We start from the raw sequence: 17,299 nt of genomic DNA on the forward strand, positions 1-17,299 counted from the left end.
CATGGGGATTGCGCAAGGGCGTTCAAGCCCTTGTCTTGCGTACTCAGCGTTTATGTCTCTAATAAAATACTTATAAGGTAATTTGGTTTCCGGGTGAAGATGCGAAGTCATGATTGTAGACAGGTGTTTAGTTGAAGAACAAGAAAAGGGATGAATAAGGGCTACAACAAGCGTAGGCTCGTAGTCGGTACTGTCAGATATTAAGGTGAATCGTGTATATTTCTTGATTCTGTCGCAATCGAAGGACTATTGCAGTGATGTTATTGGATTGGATTGGAGCTGGATCTGAGCCTCGATCCAATCCAGTCCAGACTTGGGGACAGGCAGCCTCCAGTATATCCAGAACGGATCCAGTTCAGATTGTTACCCTTTTGGGACAATAAATGAGCCGCTGAATAAGCAGATTTAGGGTAGAACTGGAATTGTGCCCTTGTGTGTGGCTATGGCAGTACTTAAATAAGTGCTCATTATATTCTCCAGCAACTTGCTTCTCCAATGTGCACAATTCCCTCGGCGCTGTTGCAGTTGGCACAGATAGCAGTACGAGAACCACTTAGGCGTGTCCTGCTTTGAATTGTATGTCCACCATACCCTATTACCGGACAGAGTAGCGAACATATTGCTTTCCATTCCGCTCGAATTCGTCGGGTTCGATCAGGATTCCGTCGTGGTCGTTGGGGCGAGGGTTAAGGTACGTTGGATCAAGAATAACTCTTTCAGGATCAGGACGGCGACAGCTGCCAGGGCCGAAATAGCTGGAGATAGTAGCCATGGTGTAGCTGGTGAGTGGGCTGTTCAGATACGTCTGCCAGAGCAGAAGGACTGCTGAAGTTACGAGCGACGCGATTGCTTCCATGGTTTTGCTAACGGACATGTGCGAGTTGGATGTTAACGATGGGCGTAGTTGTGTTGGTGTCTGCGACGGGAGCCCTGCCACGACCACCAAATTAGGGTTAGCTCTTGCCTTATCAGGTTAGACCACTGGAGCTCCAGGAGCTGGTTGCCAATCAATCCAATCCAGTCCAAATCTTCGAGAAACCCTCACTACAAGTCAGCAACGACCCAGCCCCGCTAGGTCGTAGAAAACACCATATAAATGAAAACCGCGCTATTGAAGGTCGGGGGGCTACTCAAGTATTCACGACAGGAACGGGGCCCGTTCCGGGTTTTAGACCAATCACACAGGCTAGAATTGACAGGGATAACTCTATCTCAGAACGGGGCCCGTTCCTGTTTTTGACTCTTAACAGCAAACGCGAAACGGGGCCCGTTCTCGCGTCGCGTTGGACCGTGCCACCCTTTATGGCAGGCTATAGAGGTGACTGTTGCAAAACCCCCCAAAATCACCGCTAATGTGCTAAATTGGGTTAGCGGTATAGTCACTTGGCCCCGCAGTACATTGCACTCTGTACCTCAGCTTAAATTTCTTAAATTCTGGGCGCCGCATGGAAGATGCTGTCATAGCAGCGAGTTCGCACCGAACCAACAGAGTGCGCTTCAGTTCCACCAAAGCAAGATGCGGTCTCATGGTACTGCACATGTGGTACCGCATGCATGCATGGACAGCCAAGAGTAAATGACCGCTTGATTTTCTAATGTAAAGGAGCGATGAGAGATGACCTTTCATACCCATGCTTAGTCTGCTAATCGTCTAAACAGTAATTTGCTCGTGGTTTAGAGTTCATTCCAACCGTGAAGCCATTCACGGTGGTCGTGATCCTTGTCCTTGAGATGCGGTAGTCGGATTCGAAACCGACACCGCTGAGTTTCCTTTATCTTTCTAGTCATCCTCTTCCCCCTCATCATCCCCCTCCTCGTCTGGTTGATTGAGCCGCTGGATAGGAAGTCAGTACTCAAAGTTGTATCTAATGACTTGGCTATACTTACAATCCAGAGCTGAGCAGCCCCGGCGATGGTCTCTAGCGCTATAAGCTTTCTCTCCTCAAAGCTCCTCTCAGCTACTTCGCCAAATGAAGCCAAGGCAGGAGCTGGTCGTGTGGTAGGAGGAGGGGCCGCACCACTGCCGCAAGCTCGCAATTGTTGAGCTGCCCGTTGTGCGGCACCACGCCAGACCTCGTCCGGTTCTTCATCGGTGCCGCTGAGCTGCCGGTTCAGGTCCCAAAAGGCACGTACAGCAGCTTGGGCTTCAGTGGGAACCTAGAGATGCAGCGGGGTAAGTGGCCAGTTAGCTGACAGAGAGTAGATATGTCTCACCGGTCGACACGTGTGGCCGTTCTTGGCGCAATCCCAGCACGCAGCACCAGTATCTAATCAATGTATGTTAGCGCACTCAGCAGATGACCAGGGACAATCAAACCTACTGTCTTGAGAGGCGCATTCATGGCCGGGAGACTTGCTGGCTCGGGCGACGCATTGCCGGCATGGGAAATGACGGACTGAGCCGCGGGGAGGGATCTTCTTCGACTGCTTCTTCTTCTGCTCGGATGGGTAAGTTAGCATCCGTAGCTCCATATGAATGAGGTCTTGCAGATCGTACGTTAATTTTGGCCGCGGGTTTGCGGACGCTCTGTTGGATTAATCTTCTCCTCTTCACCTCAGCGTTCTGGCTGAGAGAGTCCCCATTCGCACCTGGAGTCTCGCTATCGATGTCGGGATTGACCGTGGGCATGACGCTGTTGCTGACCATGAGCTTTTCCACGGACAAAATGGTTTAAATGGGAAGGTGGAAAGGATCTAGGGTTCTGTAAATATTGGTCCTGCCCCTGGCTTGGTCGGGTTCTACCAATGAGTAAGGTGAGGCTAAGCCACTCGGGGCAAGTCACCGCTGCGGGCCAGTTGCCATGCCGCTGCGGACTAGTGCGTTTGACCACCCTGCACGCCCCCCTTTTCCAGTTTTCAGAACCCAGAATGTCGCCCACCTCCTTTTGCTTTTGCGGCTTCCCCAGTTCCGAAATGGCACGTCCTCGCAACTCAATTGATCAATACCGCGACTATGTCACCCATCTCTACCTCAACGGCGTTTCACGATGCAGGATTCAGTACAAACTTCGGAAGCATCATCATGTCATCGTCAATCTCAGCACAATCTCTCACCGAATAGCGAGTTGGGACCTCCCACGCCAGCAAACCCGAACCCAAGAAAGTCCCGAGCTAATAGAGGCCATCCGCGACCTGATATTTCGTGTTGGGCTCAGTGAAAAGCAGACACTGAGCGTCCTACAGAGACGGGGCTGGCCGATCACCAAAGAAGGTTTGAAGCGAATCAGGCTTCACCCAGACCGCCGCTGGATGCGCAGAATCAACAGTGACGAAGAACGTCTTGCGTTGCTGGAGAAGACAGAGCAAGTCATCCTCGAGATGACACAACGATCCAACGCCATTTCCGGATATGGCAAGAGCCTTCTTCAGCCTTACCTTCGTCAGCAAAAGCAGCTCTGGGTACCAAGAGATCCTCTCTTTGCGATGTACAAAATCATGTTCCCGAATGAGGTCGAGATCCGGAAAAGGATGTTTCGGCGGAAAAAGGGGCAATTCCTTGTGCCGGGACCAAACTATCAGTGGTGCATTGACGGTCACGACAAGCTGAAGGCATACGGATTCGAGATATACGCCGCAATCGACGCCTACTCACGCAATATCATCTGGTTCTATGTTGGCCACTCCGCTACAACGGCTTTGAGTGTCCTGAAACAGTACTTAACCGCGTGTGACGCCTATGGCTTCCGGCCATGGTATCTGCAGGCAGACAAAGGCAGCGAAACCCCGCTTATCGCAGCAGCCCATTGGAACTTTGCTTTGGCCGCAGATGGGCGGGTAGAGTGGAATGGGCAAGTCTTCCAGCAAGGGAAGCGCCTGAAGGATTCCTACAAGGCGGCGTCGAGCACGAAGAATGTCAAGATTGAAAAGTGGTGGGAGAGCATGCTTCATGTCTCCTCCCGGCAGTGGGTAGACTACTTCGGTGAACTCGCCCGGGACGGGGACTTTAACGGTGATATGTTGGAGGATCAGATTGCCATGTACGCCGTCTTTGAAGGTATATTACGCCAAGAGCTCTTCGACTTTGTGGAGACGTGGAACCTCCATCGGATTCGCCTTCAGAAGAACCGCCCGCACGTGGTTCACGGCCAGCCCTGGATGAACTACCACTATCCCGATCCAGGTAAGGCATGCAACTGGGGCATCCCCATTGATCGCTGCGTTCTCGACGAAATGCAGCGACCATTGGCTGATATCGACATCAGCACATGTTTAGAACCAGAGACGAAGGATTGGTGCCGCCAAGTTCTCGTCGAAATGGGTTACGACAATGCAATCCTTGGGGCTCGCCAGGAATCGGACAAGTTGCGGCCCTTCAAACGTTTCTACATTGGCCTCCGAGATAGAATCATTCAACACATCGAAAGTGGCCGGCAGCCTGTACTTGTGTATCGTAAAGCGCCAACCGGGGGCGTCGCGGAATATGTAAGCCATGACGTCTCTTTGCGATTCGACCAATCTGACCGAATCTAGCAGGCATTATGTGAGCGAGCAAATCAAGCCCGCCAAGATGAGCTTGGGGATGGGGAACCGGCAGAGCAACCACTTATTGAATTAGGATATGACGACGAAGAAGGAAACGACATAGAGGGAATAAGTGATGATGGGGGAGATAGCGACGGCATAAATGGGGAACCCGAGTAGTCAATTCGCATTTTTCTTATGACGGACGACAAATGTTGCAGGAACCTTCGTTCCTTTGAAGCGTGTGGAGTGTGCTGGCGGAAGCGCCTCGGCAATATCAATGTCGGACAGTTGAGTTTGATCACTCCCAATGCTTTGAGGAAGGCACTCCAGAGTTACCTGTGAGTGTCAGTACTTGACTCGTAAAGGAGATCGTTTGGTCTCTTACGAACTCCGGGACCACAGCTTGCTCACCATCTTTCCCGTCTGCCTCGTCTCCGTCATCTATCATATATTCACCCCCCTTGTGGCCAGGAATGCTGTCAAACGTTTGATCATGAAACGGATCTTCCACTTCAACAAGATCTACCACATCTTCATGTACAACTATCTCGTCAGCAATGCTTTCAAGCTCGTCGTCTGTCAGGCTCTCGCAGAAGGCAGCCGGGACGCGCCCTTCCGGCTTCATCTTGATGTGTACCTCCTGCTTAACCTGATCTGTGTTCCCAGCGCTACCCTCTTTCTTGACATGCACTTCCTGCTTGATGCGCTTCTCGCGATTTAAGGCAGGGCTTGTGTCTTCTTGCTTGACCTTCCGTTTCTTTTCTTCCTTGACTGGCGTGGAGTATCCATCCGATCCCAACGGTGTAACTGGTTCCTGTTTGTCGACTACATCTGGGGATGTAAGGACGACTAGCACTTTCAATTGTCCTGCCTGATTGTTGTCGAAGTGTCCCGAGGCGAGCATACTGGACGGAGTCGTGTACTTGTCGGTGTTGGGAACTGTGACGATCTTTTTGCCAGAGAAGCTCGAGGCGTAAGAAAGGCTCCAGAGGTCTCTGTTCGTAAGATCGATTGTAGGTGGGAGCGGACGGAGATGGTCGAACAAGATCGCGGTAAATGAGGGCCAAGTCAGTAAATCCACCGAGGAAAACTTGATCACTGTATCTTTCAGAGGCAGCACCGTCTCCGGAACCTCAACTGCAAGCCCGTTGAAGTACTTGGTCTCCAGGCTCACAAGCAGGAGACTTATATGTACCCACTGGTATCCCGTCCGGTGCCTCGTAGGCTTTCTGGTATTCGTCTTTGAATTCTGAATGGCCCGGCTGGCCGCGGATGCCACAGTCATAAACTGGGGACTGCTTGGCAACTCAGGAGGAGGAATGCGTGCCCGTGTATTCATCGCACCGGTAGCAAACGCCTCGACAGGGAGCTGTTGAGCTGTGCGCCCAACACCGATAGATGAGACAGGTTTCGGTCTGTCACGTAGCAACTGGCTTGCTGGACTGACTGGTCGTGGTGGCGGAGAGTCTTCAACCTCTATCACCTCATCGTACGGACCCGGGATCGCCGGAGTTTTGGACCTGGCACGATGCTGGGGCCGAAAGGGGTTGGCCAAGCCGCAATGGCCGCAATAGTTCGCGCCAACATATGTGGTGGTGAAGAGTTCATAGTGCTTCTTTCCGGCTTGGACGCAGTAGACATGCTCCGGGGGGATCTTGAGAGGGCCCATTTTGGTAGAAGAGAGGAGGTGAAAGTCGGAAAATGGGAAAAGGGGGAATACCAGTTTCCACTGAGGTTTTAATTTAATAAGAACAACAACATGGCCCTTCTCTATGGTGAATGAAGTCGCTAAGCTCGTTTGAGCAGGAGGTTACTGCGCTAGTCCGCTGCTGACCAGTAGCGGGATTACAGCGTTAACCACCACGGGCTCACCAAGCTGCTTTTCGTTGCGAATGGAAGAGGAATGGGCAGTCAGACCTTCGCGATGACTGAAGCAAGTGAGTTGTAATCGCGAAATGCAAATCAAAGCTCAGATTGTGAGTTTATTTAGGAAAACCGACTCAGATTGTGTCCTGGATAACGTGTTGTAAGCATCTGTGTCGTGGCGACTGTCCACCATTCACCTGATGTGGTAGTGACAGGCAAGTTCGACTGGCTGGAGGTTACCGCGCGAGCCCGCAGCTGGTCCGCAGTACATTTTCCTGACGAACCCAAAGTACTCCGATGACTAAGAAGCAGAGCCCCTAAACCCAAATGGAAACGACCGGAGGTTTTGCAACAGTCCTCCCTATCGCCCACCGTAGGCGTCTCCGGGTAATGTTTGGCTATTTGTTTAAGATGGTTAGGGTTAAGTTTGCAGGTAAGCTGTCCCCTCCCTGATTGAGCTGCCTGCTGTAGTTAGCTGCCTCGTGTATTAAAATCTGATTGGACCAAATCTTCCAGACCCACAAATACTTCCCTAAGAAGGCGGTGAAGCCAGCGCTCTTAACAAGCCTAGTTCTTCCCAACCCAGAAGCAACTACGTCGGGCCAATCCTCTCTTAAAACAGGTTGCATAAAGGTATCAACACGGTATTATTTACTATATAGATTCAGAACAATTCAGTTTAGGGCAGTTATCTACCTTTTCTCTTACCGTGATTAAAGGAAGAATCTCCTTATTGCTATTCCGTAGCTCTATTGACTTCTTTGTCTCTGAATACTCGGTTACATCTTCCGTCCACTAGCACATACTCCTATCGTTCTCCCCTCTTTAAGAACAGCCGACCAGCTGCGTGTCTGATGCCGATTTGGGGAACTGGCTTGTCGGCTGTGCTGCTATCGTTTTTAGGAACGCGATTTGTAGCTAGGACTGGGGCTTCAAGCGCAGTATCTTGAATTGCTCTCGGAGCTAGTGTCACAGCGCAAGACCAGGTTACCCTAGACCCGCATGTCAGGACAGCTATTCGGCGGTGAGCAACTCTCCTGTAAAAAAACTTCCTTGGCACCCGCTGTTAGCGCTCTGCTAGGATAGAGAATTTTTGCAGGCTAAAATGGCAACAAAAGCACCTGTGGGGCTAACGGGACCCTAACAGCTGCCTGAAGAAAGGGATTCAGAGAGTTGACCTTTCTTCGCGACCAGTGTCTGCAACGACATTGAGCTTCGCGGGCTCTTGACATCGCCTTCGGGCGCTACTTCTCACGTGTTATTTGCTGCTAACATCATATACTAACCGACTCAAACTAGATACTGAATATAACGTAAAACTTATTAGCATAGTAAAAAACCATACATTAGGAGCTTAAGACTTGCCTTACTTATATTTCCATAAGTTCTTCTAGCTGGTTGTTGGTATATTCGTCTTGGAAGTTGCTGACCTCGTCGTCGGTCTCAGGCATTGCAGCCAATCAGATTTTAGCGGTCAAGATGTGGCCGGTTTTGGATATGTGGGGTTCTCTTTCAGCCAATCGTGAATTTCGTGGTCAAGATCCATCCATTTTCAGAAGCGAGTCGTGCTATTTCATATAGAGCCTAGCGCATCATTCCAAAAAACTAAGCCGAAAGGGAGGGAGACCTGTTAATTATCCTTCAATATCTGTGCGAATTTTCTTGTCGGCCGTGCTATTGCATGAGTTAGAACATCGGAATACCGATCCGCCCATGTTAATACTCTACTCCCTCCATTATAAGAGAGTAGATATACTGACTGTAGCTAATCTGGCCGCCATATAAGAGGTATTCTCGTGGGCTGGGGTGCCGATTAGCACATGCTGCTGTAGCAACCGCAAAAGCAACAAAATAGTCATTGGGGTATCAAGAAATAATCTCCGGCATCAACACGAAGTAACCCTTACCACCTCATACAATAACATACTGAAATTAATATGGAGAGACCACCAAGACGTGGACGACCACGCAAATATGCAACAGCTGAGGACAAAGCGACGGCAGACGCTCAACGAAGGCGGAACAAACGGCAGAAAGTTGCAGCTAGAAATAGAGGATTGCCCTATAGCAATTTTCATAGCTTGCACTATCCTATCCAGCAGTCAAATAACTCACAGAGCAGTGCATTCACACAGCTACAAGAACAAGACATAAGCAACTTTCTACCTCCACCTAGTCCTCCACTCCAACCCACCACCGAGGGGGTATTCCCTGACCATGATGAGCCTCCCAGATCAGCATCGATTACATCCCCAAATAGTGCGCTTGAAGCAGACAGCGTGGACAGGCCATTGTCCCTACCCGCAGCAGATCCTCAGCTACCCGGAGATATCGATGAACAGAGTATACCTCATACCACAACTTCCGCCTTTGCGGAAGATCCGGTAGCTGTTTCAATTCCTGACCTGGTTCAGGATATTGTCTCTGATACAACCCTAGAGACCTCTCCACAAGCGGGGGACGGCGAGCCAGAACCAATTGAGCATCTCGCACAAGAGCTGGCAGAACAACTTATCAAATTTCAAGGATGCTGCAACGAGTGCCACCAGGCAGCAAAACGTAATCATATGGAAGATACAAATGAACATATCAGCCTTGCTATGTACCTGGACTTCACGCCTGAATTAGGTCCCGACATCCTCAGTCATGAGACTATCGCGCACCAGAAAGATGATCTAGCTGGAAAACTAAGCTCTGAATCCAGGAGACAGCTCTTTTGTGGTGTTGGCTCCAGAGAGGAGGTACCATATATCTGCTTAGATGAAGATGAGCGGGTTTCAGACGGTGCTGGGGTTACCTTCGATATAGACAGCGTCGTGGCCTTCCCGAGTAACCTTGCTGTGGCTAAGAAGGGAATTCACTGGTCTCCTACCCGAATGACCGTATCTGATCTTTAGTCTAATCTCCACCTTCGATCAATACCTGTCACATTCCTCGATACAACTGGAAAACAACATCAAGTCCACCAGCCCGTACACCAAATTCCTCACTATACATTCGGTCGTGTTATTGGGTTTGAGGATATATCTTTATATCTTCTATTCCCTAACCTATATCGAGAAGAACAGAAGTGTAGTAAACTTAGGGATGAAGACTTTCGACTATGGATGGATGGTATTCTGCTTCCTGCAATATACCTACTGTACCAATTACCACTGGTATTGACATCCAATACCAGTTTTTGCGGCCCGTGCACCTCTCTTTTTCAATCCCCTGCTCGTGGGTTGCAATACAAGAATACTTGGCCCGTGCACCCTGTTGACTTTACAAAATTACTAGGATGTAGATGCTGGTTCCCCATTGACGCGAATAGGAAACATCTTTAAGGTCGTAAAGGCTGCGGCTGAAAACTTTATTGTAATGAGTCTCATTTGGAAAACCAGTCCTCTTAACCCCTTTTCTGACTGTTCCATCGGGTTTAAAGACCCCACCCTGGTATCTATCCGTGCAATCAGTGAGTGTGACAATCTCTTGGCTATTTTGTTATGTGAATAGCGGTGCTAGTGGAACACCAGATCCAGAGAACATAATGACTGATAATGCAGTGCTCTCACGGCTGAGGCTATTTGTCGACCTTCAAGTTCAGGTCCTTATTTGCTGTCATGACACATGCCGCTTTGCCCTCGCGCCTAGTCCGACTTAAGTCAGCGAGCATCTCCGAAGGAAGCACAGTGACTGCTACCGAGCGCCGCCAGGTCATCAATATTTTGGAAGCTCGCATTCGAAAACTGAGAGATCCATCTGACGCCCCTACCAGAGAGGACGGTTCATCCTGCGACCCGAACTTGATACTGGTTCATGGATTTACCTGCAAGTTCTGTATGGAACGTACGAGCAGCTCTCAAACAATCTCTCGACACATAGCCTCGAAGCATGAGGGGGAAAGGCTTCGGTTAGGAGTCCGGAGAAAAGCCATGTATGAACCTGCGTTCCTGCAAGCGTGGGTCAAAAGTCCCTCAGGGGGACGTTACTGGATTGTCGAGCATGCTGGTTCCACAGTTAGACCAGTCGGTGGCAAGGAAGCTCACGATCATCTCAAGGACATCTTAGAGCGAGAGCGTGGTAGGCAAAGACTGTTAAAAGAAATCAACATGGCAGATGGAACTGGCATGGGTAGGAACACGCAGAGCACAAGATTCACAGATCTCAAGCCCTGGCTAGAGCGGACCGGCTGGGAGCAAACCTTTCAGGGAGTTGATCGGGAACTGCTTAGAAACTTGACAACTGTGCCCTCTCTTGCGACTTCACGTCAATGTCTAGTATTGAAATCGAACAGGAACCTGCCTGCCTATCCCCATTCCGAAGAACAAATGACAAGTTCTGCAGACAATGAAAGCAGAATAGCCGCTCTAATGTTTGCCGTGGACGCCGTGATGGATCGCTGCGAGCAGACTGCACGGACGACAAGCAGGAGCCTATTATGCTGGCTACGTAGTGTACGACCTCATGTCTGCTACGTCAAGCCTTTCACCTTCGTAGGGAAGGCTGCGAGTAGGAAGAAGTACATTCGTCTCCTCAAAAGGTTTATCGCCATGGTCTTTCGCACCTATACCCTACCAGCCGACGTTCTACGGCGCCGAGCAGGCATACGATTGAAAAAGGCCCAAATTCGTCAAATTGCGGCACTTTGGAACCATGAGATCTGGAAGCGGCCTGATGCTTTGACTGAGGCACTTTGGCAATCGACCCAGTCCCCTGCTGCGGCGGACGTTAAACATAGCCTAGATGAAGAGAACACCAATGACGGGGACCATTGTGAAGATGACGCCTCAAGCGGGTATGAGAGTAGTGTTCCGACAGAGTCTGAGGACTCTGAAGACGATTTTATGGTTGATGGAGAAAGAGATTATCAAGACGGCGGAGCACTGGAGCGAGACGAGATTGAGAATCACAATCAAGAGAGTTCCGCGATGGGAGAAGCCGGCGGGAAAACACTACCATTGGTCCGAGAAGCATTGGAACTACTATTCGGACTGATCATGGAGTTCAGTACTGAAGAAGTCGTAGACGGTCGTCCTGCTTCCACGCTGTTGGTGTATTTCAGTGGGATCCTTGGATTCTCAGCCGATCTCAACGGATTCCTCCCGGCCAGGTCGTACACGTCCAACCTTGCGGCACTGATATATGTCCAGCGCCTTCTATTCTTGGAGTATGCCCTACCTGCACGAGGATATCCTTTGCTTGGGATCTCAACACGCCCTCGGACAGGTCAGGTTTCACGGCTTCAGAAAATAAGACAGGAATACCTCGTCCTCGGATCACAGTCACCATTCGAAGAACTTTTCTCACTCCTCGCATATAGAAGGGCAATAGCTAGCTCAGAAACACCCGCATTCCTTCTCACGTGGAGTGATGATGGCCAGACGGTATCATACAAAGACGAAATCTCGGTCCACATGGAAAAGTTCCGGCGTCTTCCAATGACGCTTCTAGAACGTGCCGAAGCTCTTTTTTCGGAGCTGATGTACGGATGGAGACCTCCATGTGATCTTTCTTCTGTGAAAGACGACATGTCAAATACGACACACGGCTTTTCATTCGTTAGTCATCCGAAGAATGGCTTGACAGACGCGTATCTGGAACTCTCGTTAAAAGCTTGCACTAATCAAGCAAGTCCACTTTCACGCAAAGGCAAATGGCACCGCAAGGCTGTTCTTGCGTTTTTCAAGAAGGAAGAAGCAATGCGCGAGGTCTTAGCGGATCTTATGCTCATAACATGTGGTGGTCAGCCTCGCTCACCAGACCTACTCGAAGTCCGCGTTCGCAATCATAGGACTGCTGAGCGTAATTTCTACATTTATAACGGCTTCGTGATATATGTCACTCGCAGTCACAAGGCAAAGCGTTCGACAAACAGAGAGTTCATTGTTGCTCGGCTCCTGCCTTTTCGGGCCGGGCACCTGCTCTATATGTATCTTGTGTATATCCGCCCTTTTGTGGACATGCTTACTCGAGAGCACCAGCCACATATAAATGAATGCTCCCCATATTTATTCAGAAGCAGACGGGATCTTGACAGCTCATGTTGGTCCACCGAACGTCTCACCAGTGTAGTCAGACGATTTACGCGGGAAGTCTGGGGCCAAGGCGTCACGTTGAGACTCCTACGACAACTCTGTATCGGCATAACTGACAAGCATGTTCGAGAGGTGAGCCAGCCTTTCAATCAATTCGACGACCGGACAGATAAGGCCAATCTTGGAGTCGCTTTTGCTTGGTCAAGTGGTCACCGCCCCCTACTCTTCTATTCTTAATTGTCGTGTACCCCAAATTGTCGCCTACCCCTTGTTCATTCTCATGTGTGGTTACTGACGCCCCTGAACACGTGCCACATAAAGGCTCTCACGCTGCTACATCCTTATTCTACACCCCGTGATGTCAACAACAACGAAACAGACTTGCGTATTGTGATATTCTAAAGTGATATCACACGGTGCTAAAGTGCTAAAGTGATATATATCACCGTGAATATATATCACACTTTTTTCCAGCTAAATGTGATATCACGATAGCTAAAATGCTATCGCCTGTGAATACCACTGCAGCACCCTTATCTGATAAGGCCATCTAATCTTACCTACTTTTGTTGGATCTACTGTAATTAGATTTTGCAACACCCCTATTGGCCTGTGTCATCGTGCACAGACCATCGAGACGCACAACGGGACATCTGCTGATCCCAGAATCTGCATTCTCTGGTGGTCGACGTACTCTCTCCTGGGATAGAGAACGAATGACTCGCGAGAATCTTGAGAAGGTTGAATGTATAGGTAACTGGCTGCGTGAAGGGCATATCCAGAAGGCTGTTCATGGTGGTATGGGCGTAATTACTGATACGGGTTTTGATAGTGGTGGCGATGAAGACTCTGATGTTAATTTTGATTGATTTGCGGATGTCTGACAGTATAGGTGCTAAAGTGCTATAGTGATATCAATTGTTCTAAAGTGCTATAGTAATATCAATCGTGCTAAAGTGCTAGGGTGATATTCTAGCACACTTTTTGCGAATATGTGAATATGAATATGAATATCACTTTAGCGCGTGATATCACAATACGCAAGTCTGTCAACGCGGAAGGTCGAGCGATCGCGCCGTTCATCGTAGGTGCGGGCCAGTATCATCTCGCTAACTGGTATCGAGAAAGTAACCTGCCGGGCGACTGGGCTATCACCACGACCCAAAATGGCTGGACGGATAATGAGACGGGTCTTGAATGGCTAAAACACTTTGATCGGTGTACAGCCAAGCCGCCCAAGCGATCGAACAGTCGCTATCGTCTTCTAATCCTTGATGGCCACGAAAGTCACCACTCCGTCGACTTTGAGAGATATTGTAAGGGGAACAAGATCATCACGCTCTGTATGCCACCTCATTCATCTCATCTACTACAGCCCCTTGACGTCGGGTGCTTTAGCCTACTGAAGAAGGCTTATGGTCGAGAAATCGAGCATCTGATCCAATGCTCCATAACCCACGTTTCCAAGATCGAGTTTTTCCCAGCCTTTTACGCGGCATTTCAAGCCACCATGACGAAAAGAAACATCAAGGCAGCTTTTAGGGGAGCTGGGTTGGTTCCTCTCGACCCGGAAAGTGTGGTCTCGAAGCTTGATGTGCAGCTACGGACTCCAACGCCGGTTGGAGAGGAGGCCAGGCCCTCGACCCCTTGGGTTTCAAAGGCACCTAAGACGGTGCTTGAGGCTCAGTCTCAGTCTGAGTATCTTGAGAGACGAATCAGACGGCATCATAGCAGCTCTCCAGAGTCAATTATAGAAGCTATGAGGTCTCTTACTAAGGCAGTGAAGGGAAATATGCATGAGATGGCATTAATGAGGGCTGAGCTCCAAGACCTTCGACAAGCAAATGAGATACTAAGCCGCCGGCGGAGGACAAAAAATACCAGACTACAGAAAAGAGGGGTAATGACAGTAGAGGAAGGCAGGCAAGCAATTGATCAGGTGAGTGGGGATGGGCAAGCAGAGGGCGAACCGTCGGAAAGTGGCGGTCAAGGAAGGTCGGCGCGACCGGATGTTCGGCGCTGTGGAGTATGTGGCAAGACCGGGCATAATGCAAGAAGATGTCAGATTATTGTTTCAGTGTCTGAGAAGGAGTATAGCAATTAGTGTCAACTGATTAGGAATTTTGTTGTGTTTTGTGGTGATTTCCATCTTGAACGCTGATGTTTTTTGACACTCACTTGTCTGAGACACTCGCTTATCATGTACGTTAAGCGAAGGTTATAAAACTTCATCTGAGAACGGATCTACCACTATAGTAGCACCAAGGATAACGCAACCATCATAATTGGCAAAACATGTCCGAGTATTTTAGAGGCTCCACCAGTGACTGGAGGTGCGATGATTGAGGTCGGGGTTGGGGTCGGGGTCGGGATGCTCTCGTTCTTGCCTGGCTTTCCATTGCCGAGGTTGCAAGCGGAGATGCCCAAAGAGGAGTTGACCGATATCTGGAAGATACCTTCCTTGGACGTAGCAGATGAGACGACGACCTTGAGCGTCTCGGCCTTCGTAGTCTTGACCGACAGCTCAGCTGGCTGGTTCCCACTAGTCGTGGAGTTTTTCCCGACCAAATTTCCGTTTTCATGACTCAATTTCACGTCAAGGTCCTGTGCGGAGATCGAAGCCACCGTGAAGACAAGTTTCTCCCCATCGCTCGCGAGGTACGAGAAGGCAACGTCCCTGGACCCGGACAGTTTGGCAGTCGTGATGCCGCTCAGAAGCGGCTGCGCTGTGCTGGAGGACTTCTTGTCCAGGGCGGTAATACCATTGCCTAAGAGCAGGTAGAGCCAGGGTTGAATATTCTCAGGTTGGTTGAAGGAGTTGTACGCGCCGCCTGTCTGGAGAATGGCCTGCAGCAGGTCTGGCTTGGGCGGGGTTTCCGGCGGAGCAAGGAAGCCGAAGCTTACGCGGATGCCGAGGGAATCTGCCTTTTTAATTTGGTTGATGAGCGCGGCGACATTGGTGTCTTCGCCGTCAGTTAGGATGATGATACCGGACCGATCTTTTGTCGTACCATGCCCAGACTTGGTGAGCTCTTCAATGCCCTTCGCAACGCCGCTGAAACCCAATTAGCTAATAAAGTCACATTCTTGTTCTAGGTGGGAAGTGCAACACTTACCTGGCGATCGAGGTTCCTCCTTCATTACCGATCTTACCGAAAGAGCTATCGGCTTTACTAGGGTCGCCGAGCGGATAGAGCAGGGTCGCCTGGGTGTTAAACCTGGACTAAATCAGTGAACACATCCCATATGTATGCAACAGCGTGGTGGCCTTACTCCACGACCGCGACTTGGTCGGCACTTTTGCCACCAGAAGCTTCCGCAGAGGATACTAGCTGCCTGTTGAGAGCCCTTCCAGCCGTGATTCTGAGATCTTGCGGATCGTTTGTCATCATGGAGCCGGACGCGTCAATGACAAGGGCAACCTTGCGGCCACCAGAGCTGCGTGCCAGCGATAGTTTGCAAGTGTCTGCATCACGTTTGAAGGCGGGAGAGGGGAAAAAGGCTGCGGAAAGTCTAGCCGCTGTGAGAGAAAGGACGAGTGTTTGCAGCTTCATCTTCTCGAACCAATATGTCGAATCCAAATCGAGTTGATGCACAAAGAACAGAGCAGACGGAACTGGGGTATACTTATCCCTGTTGTTCAGCAGTACATAAGCGCGGTCTTTTGAGTTTATATCTTGGGTACTTGGTAATCCAATGAGATATTCAAGATGCCAGATGACATTCTGAAATACTAGAGTGACGTCAGACGATTGTCACAGGCAAATATAATTCAAGTGCTATACGAAAGGTCACATCCACCATAACCAAGGAGCGCCTAGCCCTAGTTGAGCTGAAACACAAGCGCTGCTAGTAGCAAGGGCTGTAATAGCGATTGGTTTTGGGTTGTGTTAATAGAAATATTTATACTTCATTCTGGCTTAAGCCTGACGCCTTGGGGGACTGATGGATCAGTCACAGCGAATAATGATTGGACGACCTGAGTAAAGTCTAAGTGCCATTGGGGTGGCTGTGCAATGAAACCGCTTAGGTTTCCATAATTAGCAAATCATCCGAAAATAACTAAAAGGTTTTGGCATGTTTGGCTTCCTGCATGCATGACAGGACTCTTCGCTTAAATAAGACGCTATTGGTAGTGCTACTAGGACGGCTGGGACATTTAGCGGAGCTGCCCTTAAAATATTGCCGGAGAGGCAGCTGTATACGAATATCGGGCTGATCTAGATCGCCACGACGCTTCTGCCGCCCCTGATACTACTCCTCATGGGGCAATTGAGAGCGCTTTCCCTTCATAACAATTATTAAGAACCTTCAATAACTCGCTACGGGAAGTACTTACAATCTTCACATGTATAATCGCGTCCTCAGTGACGAGTTGTTCTTAATTCCGGAGATTGTTTAACAAGCCATTATATCTATCCGTCGACAGTCGCAGTTCTTGCAGCGTGAATGGATCAGGTGCTACAGCAACAGCTAACCATAAACCGATGCCTCTCTCGCATTATCGTACCCCTTTCGATATGCCCTCATGCACAATGATTACGAAATTGACAGCGAGAAACGCTCTTAGAAGCAGAAGATGATTTGATGGCGCCTATTATACGAACCATACGACTGCCAGCTGAGAAGTGCGTCCATCTCATCATATGGTGTATTAGCAAAGAAGCTCTCTGAAGGCTGAAGAAGTAGCTGTCTTTGCGGCTACCGGATTGGATACCGATTCGCCGCATGGTGTAACTCTTGTAGTCCTGCTTATCCTCCTCGAACCCAGCGGTGTTTTTTAGAGTAAGCCAGTGACGCCAGTCTGACGAGACAACCGCGGACGTGGTAAACCATCAGTCTAACTCCTAGTGGACATAGCGCGGTGCTCCGCACTTGCTTAGGAAACTCGACGACGGCCTAATCTATGTTTAGAGGCTCAGGATATTAAATCGTTGTCTGTTATGCGCAAT

The 17,299-nt window shown here is 49.6% G+C and overlaps 5 protein-coding genes across 5 annotated transcripts; 2 read left to right on the forward strand and 3 right to left on the reverse strand.

The window, feature by feature from the left end:
* Positions 1 to 1,780: 1,780 nt before the first annotated feature.
* BKA55DRAFT_524774 (uncharacterized protein) lies at positions 1,781 to 2,629 on the reverse strand (the record flags this gene model as incomplete). The annotated part of the gene is made up of 5 exons (XM_046188737.1): positions 1,781 to 1,834; positions 1,888 to 2,157; positions 2,215 to 2,267; positions 2,322 to 2,436; positions 2,498 to 2,629. 5 exons carry the CDS (start codon positions 2,627 to 2,629, stop codon positions 1,781 to 1,783), a joined length of 624 nt encoding a protein of 207 aa, XP_046043489.1.
* A 1,884-nt stretch (positions 2,630 to 4,513) lies between these two features.
* BKA55DRAFT_199155 (uncharacterized protein) lies at positions 4,514 to 6,292 on the reverse strand. Its single transcript, XM_046185104.1, has one exon. The coding sequence runs from the start codon at positions 6,131 to 6,133 to the stop codon at positions 4,763 to 4,765; it is 1,371 nt and encodes a 456-aa protein (XP_046043490.1). The 5' UTR covers positions 6,134 to 6,292; the 3' UTR covers positions 4,514 to 4,762.
* Positions 6,293 to 8,481: 2,189 nt separating this feature from the next.
* Positions 8,482 to 9,239, forward strand: BKA55DRAFT_582590 (uncharacterized protein). The gene has a single exon (XM_046194130.1). It carries the CDS (start codon positions 8,898 to 8,900, stop codon positions 9,225 to 9,227), a length of 330 nt encoding a protein of 109 aa, XP_046043491.1. The 5' UTR covers positions 8,482 to 8,897; the 3' UTR covers positions 9,228 to 9,239.
* A 693-nt stretch (positions 9,240 to 9,932) lies between these two features.
* BKA55DRAFT_714916 (uncharacterized protein) lies at positions 9,933 to 12,584 on the forward strand (the record flags this gene model as incomplete). The annotated part of the gene is made up of 1 exon (XM_046200870.1): positions 9,933 to 12,584. The coding sequence occupies one exon, from the start codon at positions 9,933 to 9,935 to the stop codon at positions 12,582 to 12,584; it is 2,652 nt and encodes an 883-aa protein (XP_046043492.1).
* A 1,691-nt stretch (positions 12,585 to 14,275) lies between these two features.
* On the reverse strand, positions 14,276 to 16,064 carry BKA55DRAFT_582595 (von Willebrand factor type A domain-containing protein). Its single transcript, XM_046194131.1, has 3 exons — positions 15,621 to 16,064; positions 15,464 to 15,565; positions 14,276 to 15,402 (listed from the first exon to the last, which is right to left on the reverse strand). Exons 1-3 carry the CDS (start codon positions 15,899 to 15,901, stop codon positions 14,598 to 14,600), a joined length of 1,188 nt encoding a protein of 395 aa, XP_046043493.1. The 5' UTR covers positions 15,902 to 16,064; the 3' UTR covers positions 14,276 to 14,597.
* Between the last annotated feature and the right edge of the window lie 1,235 nt (positions 16,065 to 17,299).

The sequence above is a fragment of the Fusarium redolens genome (genome assembly GCF_020744475.1).
Source record: "Fusarium redolens strain MPI-CAGE-AT-0023 chromosome Unknown BKA55scaffold_21, whole genome shotgun sequence".
Classification (NCBI taxonomy): Eukaryota; Fungi; Ascomycota; class Sordariomycetes; order Hypocreales; family Nectriaceae; genus Fusarium; species Fusarium redolens.

Bases quoted from the DNA above. Each gene is read 5' to 3' on its own strand.
- BKA55DRAFT_582590 (XM_046194130.1), top strand. From the start codon at position 8,898: ATGGAAGATACAAATGAACATATCAGCCTTGCTATGTACCTGGACTTC.
- BKA55DRAFT_582595 (XM_046194131.1), bottom strand. From the start codon at position 15,901: ATGAAGCTGCAAACACTCGTCCTTTCTCTCACAGCGGCTAGACTTTCC. The intron at 15,566-15,620 runs GTAAGGCCACCA...GATTTAGTCCAG, and splicing joins GACCAAGTCGCGGTCGTGGA to GTTTAACACCCAGGCGACCC. The intron at 15,403-15,463 runs GTAAGTGTTGCA...ATTGGGTTTCAG, and splicing joins GGAGGAACCTCGATCGCCAG to CGGCGTTGCGAAGGGCATTG.
- BKA55DRAFT_199155 (XM_046185104.1), bottom strand. From the start codon at position 6,133: ATGGGCCCTCTCAAGATCCCCCCGGAGCATGTCTACTGCGTCCAAGCC.